Source organism: Cervus canadensis, chromosome 10 (assembly GCF_019320065.1).
Source record: "Cervus canadensis isolate Bull #8, Minnesota chromosome 10, ASM1932006v1, whole genome shotgun sequence".
Lineage (NCBI taxonomy): Eukaryota > Metazoa > Chordata > Mammalia > Artiodactyla > Cervidae > Cervus > Cervus canadensis.
In genome coordinates, this window is record NC_057395.1 from 49,537,917 (window position 1) to 49,543,916 (window position 6,000).

At 42.3% G+C, this 6,000-nt stretch overlaps 1 protein-coding gene across 4 annotated transcripts in view; it reads left to right on the top strand.

Annotated features, from left to right (window-relative positions):
- FERMT1 (FERM domain containing kindlin 1) overlaps positions 1-4,555 on the top strand; it is a 56,634-nt gene extending 52,079 nt beyond the window's left edge. For all 4 annotated transcript variants that reach the window (XM_043480314.1, XM_043480313.1, XM_043480316.1 and 1 more), the window contains 2 exons: positions 1,907-2,076; positions 3,771-4,555. In XM_043480314.1, the coding sequence (XP_043336249.1) occupies positions 1,907-2,076; positions 3,771-3,780 (180 nt within the window). In that variant the 3' untranslated portion in view covers positions 3,781-4,555. The remainder of the gene's footprint in view (positions 1-1,906; positions 2,077-3,770) is intronic.
- Positions 4,556-6,000: the final 1,445 nt, after the last annotated feature.

Here is a 6,000-nt window from a genome sequence, read left to right on the forward strand (position 1 = left end):
ATATCCCATGATAAACCATAATAGCAAAGTTTATTGTAAATATATATATATATGTATAAACATATATATATATATATATATATATATATATTTGGTTGGCCAAAAAATTCATTTGGGTTTTTCCAGAAGATGTTACAGAATGAACGAACAGTTTGGCCAACCCTGTATATATATATCTGAATCACTTTGGTGTACAGCAGAAATTAGCATGGCATTGTAAATCAACTACAATTTAAAAAAATAACCCAACTGTACACCTTAAATAGGTTTGTTTATTATATATCAGTTATACCTCAGTAACACCATTTGGAAAAAAAATCAAACTCTGGGAATTGCCGAGGTCAGCAACTCTTTTTTTTAAGGTTTTTAAAATAACGTTTCTTAAAAGTTATCATGTGCATAATAGGAAACCAAAAAACACAAGAGGCAAAATACAAAGTCATCCATAATCACAAGCAGTTTACCATTTGATGTGTCCTTCTAGGTTTCATTTGTGTATCTATAAATCTAAGCATCTATTTTTATATAATTAAGATCACACAGTTACATATCATGCTTTTTCACACAACGTGAATATTTACCATTTCAAAGTCCCAAAGCTATGTGAGTATTTGATAACGAAGAATACACTACACCAACTCAATCTAGAAGGAAAAAATGTAGTCCTGCCTTTCTTGGGACAAAAATTTCATAAAAGTAAAAAATGGCAACAGACCTCTAGATAAAGATGTTGGCAGAGTCATGATTAAAATACTACATTCCCTTAATATTCCATTAAAAATGAGACATGAAGCAAAATATAAGCATGAACACATACACATATATCCCTCCATTGATACTTCCTCCTGCCTCTCTGCTGCCAACCTAATGAACGAGTCCTGACATACATTTCTCAGAGATGGATTAATAAGTCCATGTCCAAGATGCTACTTTTTTATCAATTATAACAAAAATATTTACAAAGTGATTAATTCACTAGCTCTACTTTTTATCATGTGTTGTCACCTCAGGACATCTAAAAGGCTTAGATGTTGCAAATAGAGAATGAACTTCGCAAAGATGTTTTGCTTTGTGTACAAGAACATTTCAACATATCCATTGTTGTATAAGTTACATGCATTTTAGCTTTACTGTATATTCTTTGTAAATACTGGATAATATGTCCCAATTGTATAATATCTAGTCTCTAGATATTAAAGAGTAGCCAATGTATGACAAAAGTACAGTTAGTAAACTAACACATTTTGCACACTTTGTGTTAAAATTCATTGGAAGGCCATCTTCTGAAAGGGACCTTTGGAAGTGAAATTGTAAGTCACATCTACATGACACATGTGCCCGTACTTGCCCACTGTTGGGTGGATTATGGAAAGAAGAAATTGGGAGAAATGAAGCATCCTGGATTAGAATGTTTCTTTGTAGATCATCAATTCTTAAAGGTCCTCAGCTGATTACAGTGGGCAGCCAAGGTAGAGAACCTGTGAAGCTTCAATTTCTTCTAGTGTAGAGTTTATGACTTCCAGCTGGGAAGACTGAGGGCCGTGGCCATAGAAAAATTCACATGAGCCGTTTCCTCTCCGCTCAAAACTCTGCAAAGCATCCTGTCCCTCCACACATAGAGTGTTTAGACAGTTCTTTCATCTGAAGAGAGACAGACAGGAAATATCTTTGCGTTAGGTCGTAGTGTTTTGCCAGGTGTGTGGCAAAGCTGACACCACAAGAGGGCGCACGGAGAGCAGAGATGATTTTCTGTAAGCTTTGATGCAAGCAGTGGGGTTTTGTGGGGTTTGGGGAAACTATCTGTCAGCACCTCAGCAGTCCTCAGCTCTGGACCATCTCCAGACAAGCGGCTTCTTTTCGATCCATCCTTGTCAGTTTTAAGCGTACCTGTGCCTACCCCTTCCAGGTGGCTATCGAGTTTGACCAGAACGTCTCCATTGCATTCATCTGCCTGAGTGCGGATTGCAAAGTCGTGCATGAGTACATCGGAGGCTACATTTTCCTGTCCACCCGCTCCAAGGACCAGAATGAAACGCTCGACGAGGACCTGTTCCACAAGTTGACCGGTGGCCAGGAGTGAGCAAAGCAGGCCTGCTGGGCCTACACAGGGCAGCCTCCCCGGAGCTGGGTCCATGGCCCGAAATAGCGTACGCTCCAGGCTGACAGCATATATTCCCATGGACACCCAGACCCTCTCCTTGTTTCAGACACCCTGCCTAACTCATCCCTCCCCCAACTCTTCCGTCTGCCACCTGTGGTGGAAGGAGCCTCAGTTAACTGAAAATGTGGGGTGGGAGAGAGCACCATGCTTGGCGTTGCTCTAAGGCCCTGCCTGTAGCTACAGTTCTGTGACTTGAAGAGCCTTCGCCTACGGGTTGGAAGCTGCTCGTGTGTTTATCTGCTTTGCTGTTAAGTCAGAGGAAAGCCAGGTAGCACATGTAGTAAGCAAAAATCTTATTCCCCAAACTCAGATATGAAGAGAAATAGGTCTTTCCTTAACAGAAGTGCTATTAACTGTCATCTTGTGACAATGGTAGAGGGAGCCCTGAATATACTTATGTCCTGGGAATCAAGGTCTGGGGGAAGGTGGGGTTACCTGGTACTAGTTGGTGACAAGGTGTCAGAGTAGTGGCCCTTGGTGTCATGAGTCCAGAGTGACATCTGCCAAGGTGATCATTGACCCATCTTGTCTTGGACACAGGTTACCGCCCCCCACCCTGCTGCAAGTCCCATTCCATTCCAGCCACCTTTAAGTCCTTCTAAAGACGTGATAACACATGGGTTCTGGGAATCCTAACTCCTCAAAACTGCTTCATGTCTCCAAAGCTTCTACTCTGGGTTGGGGCTCAAGAAGATGGGTCCAGTTCTCTCTTCATAAAACCACCTCATACATCGAGGCTTCCAGCAAAGTTTCCATCGCAGCCAGTCAGGGAGAGAAGAGCAGGACAGCCCATCCCCAAAGCCCACCAAATTTAAGAGCTCTTGGTACCCCTGGAGACTTCTGTCTCCTGGGCCTTTGGCTGGTGGGTGGGTGGGGTAGGGAAGCCTTGCTATAATCACTCAACAGTGTTCTCCTAGATTTGTGTCTGTTTACATGACCATATGTGATCAGTTGCTCAGTTGTGTCCGACTCTTTGTGACCCCATAGACTGTGACCCACCAGGCTCCTCCATCCATGGAATTTTCCAAGGAAGAATACTGGAGCAGGTTGCCATTTCCTACTCCAGGAGATGACTAGATAGCATCACCAACTCAATGAACATGAATTTAAGCAAATTCTGGGAGACAGTGGAGAACAGAAGAGCCTAGCGTGCTGCAGTCCATGAGATCACAAAGGGTCAGACATGACTTAGCAACTGAACAACAGCATGACTCATGGCCTTTCCCCTAAAGGCTTTTGACTTTTGTAAATCAAAAGCTGATAACAAACTTTTTTTTTCCTCTGCTTTTTGCTTTGTCATCTCTGCCATGAGACATGAACATGGGCCAGTTAACAGCTGCCTCAGTTGTCATTTTCTGTTTTGGTTTGTCACTGTTGGGATGAGTGAGTTTTAAGAAAGTAAAAAGCAGTACTGGGGATAGAAGGAAATATGAGATGTATTTTATTATGTTTTTATAAATATTCTTCTGTCACACAAAGGATATGGGTTGCAAGGTTAAAGCCGAGACTTCCTTTCCACTTTGAAGTTCTTTTAGGATGCAAACCTCAGGGGGGCCTGGCTGGACCTCAGATGCCCAAAAACATCCACTGTTGCTTTATTTTCCAACAGAGCTATTTGAGAAGACAGATCTTTGCAATTCTGGGGGCCACCTCAAGACAGCCTTGGCTGGGGACTCTTCGGCCCTGAGGCAGAAATTGTCACTGGAAGTTCTTCTTTCAGCCTCACCTTAGAAGTGAAATGTTAGTGAAGAATCTTCAGGCAATACCTGAACTTCTGAGCCCTAGCTTAAAGATTAATTGTGCCTCAAGCACTTGACTAATCTGGTCCATGTCATAAAGAACTGAGTTTGAAACATTCTATACAGAAACCAGTGCCAAGTGAACTGTGTTGAACTTGGTGGTCATTTCTCTATAGTCCTGGGCCCCCATTATTTTAGAACCTAGCTGGGCCCTACATTAAAACAGTACTCCTTGATGTCACAGTTTACCTGTCTACTGTCAAATACAGCTCTGTCTAATTTACCGAAGCTAGACCTTTGGTTCAACTTTCTTCCTCAGCTTTTCCTAGTTGTCTGATATTTCCATGTAAACACTCAAAAGAGTTGACTGGTTTTAACCAGACTTTTAAGGGAGCATTTCTTCCATGACTACACAGCAACATCCCAGAGGAAAAAGCAAGTGTGACAAGAAAATCATAAATGATGCTGTTCTAAAGAGCAACTTATGGATATTTTTACATTGGGTGCAAAGGTCACCTGACTTCCTATGATGAAATTTGAAATTAATGTGCGGCTTTCAACCTTGTTTGCTTTCTTATCTATGGTACATGGGGAAATCTGCATTGTTTTGTATTTTATATGACTTTTTAAAAGTTTTCTACAGATTTGAATATGGTCTAGTTGTGTCATCTCCAGTCTATCGACTCTAAAAAGGTGAATATTTTCTCCACTTTGAAAGAGAAGTGCAACTTTCAGATTTAACATATGCTTTTGCTCACAATTGCAAGATTTGAGCATATTCTCTGCAGTGAGATTGACTTAGAAATGTTACTTAATCATTGGTTTCAACATCTTTTTTGAAACCAATTGATCATCACCAGATCTTCTGACATATAGTGAACTTTTTTATCCAGGTCTACCTTTTGGAAAAAAGTACCATAGAGCAAAAATGACCAGAGGCATCAGAAGGCCTCTGATTTATGGTCAAACGTCAAGGGCACCGGAGAAGGCAATGGTACCCCACTCCAGTACTCTTGCCTGGAAAATCCCATGGACGGAGGAGCCTGGTAGGCTGCAGTCCATGGGGTCACTAAGAGTCGGACACGACTGAGCGACTTCACTTTCATTTTTCACTTTCATGCATTGGAGAAGGAAATGGCAACCCACTCCAGTATTCTTGCCTGGGGAATCCCAGGGACGGGGGAGCCTGGTGGGCTGCCGTCTATGGGGTCACACAGAGTCAGACACGACTGAAGTGACTTAGCAGCAGTAGTCAAGGGCACATCTTTCATTTAGATGGTCCATAAGGATTAGGGATGTGGAGTTTGTAGACATCCTTTCATGCAGTTCTTTTTTTTAAACTGCAGTTGATTTACAATACTGTACTAGTTTCAGGTACGGATTCTTTTCCATTATAGGTATTACAAGATAGTGAGTATGGTTTCAGGTACACCCTTTGTGCAATTCTCACATCAACCCATAAGGGGCAGGAACGACTTGCCTTCTCATTTCACAAAGGAGAGACAAGGCTCAGAAGATAAAGTAACTTGCCCAAGGTCACACCAAGAGTAAGCAATGGAACAGATTGAGAGGCAGGTCTTAACTGCAGAGACCGTTGAGCTTAGCCCAGCAAACCCCCCAAAACCTGCTCAGCACTGAAATGCCTACCCCAGCCTCAGCCCCAGTGCAGGCCTCTCCTGAGTTCAGTGTCCCCGTTTCACACACTGGTGGGGGAGGGCCAGGGAAGCTAGAGGATTGGTTGCCTCCGAGGAGTTGGGGAGTTGCAGGGGTATCAGAAAAGTCTGGGAGTCAGAGAAGTGAGTTGCCTGACAAGTATTTTGATTCTGGGAAAGTTTCATTTTCAGTCCCAAGGTCAAAAAAGTAAGCAGATGAGTCTCTCATTTGAAAACTCATCTTTGAGTTGCAGGCATTAGAAGCAAGACATCCTGAAATTGCTTAAAATTTTAAACAACTTTATTTAATTCACTTGTAAGCAAAGACTTTTTTTTCACTTCAGTGCATTCAGCAAAGAGTGAAACACAAAAGGAGGCTCCTTTCCACCCCTCCAACCTCCCTGAGAGATTCCAGGGTAACAGGAGGAAGAGAAGAGGCAGCAAAATC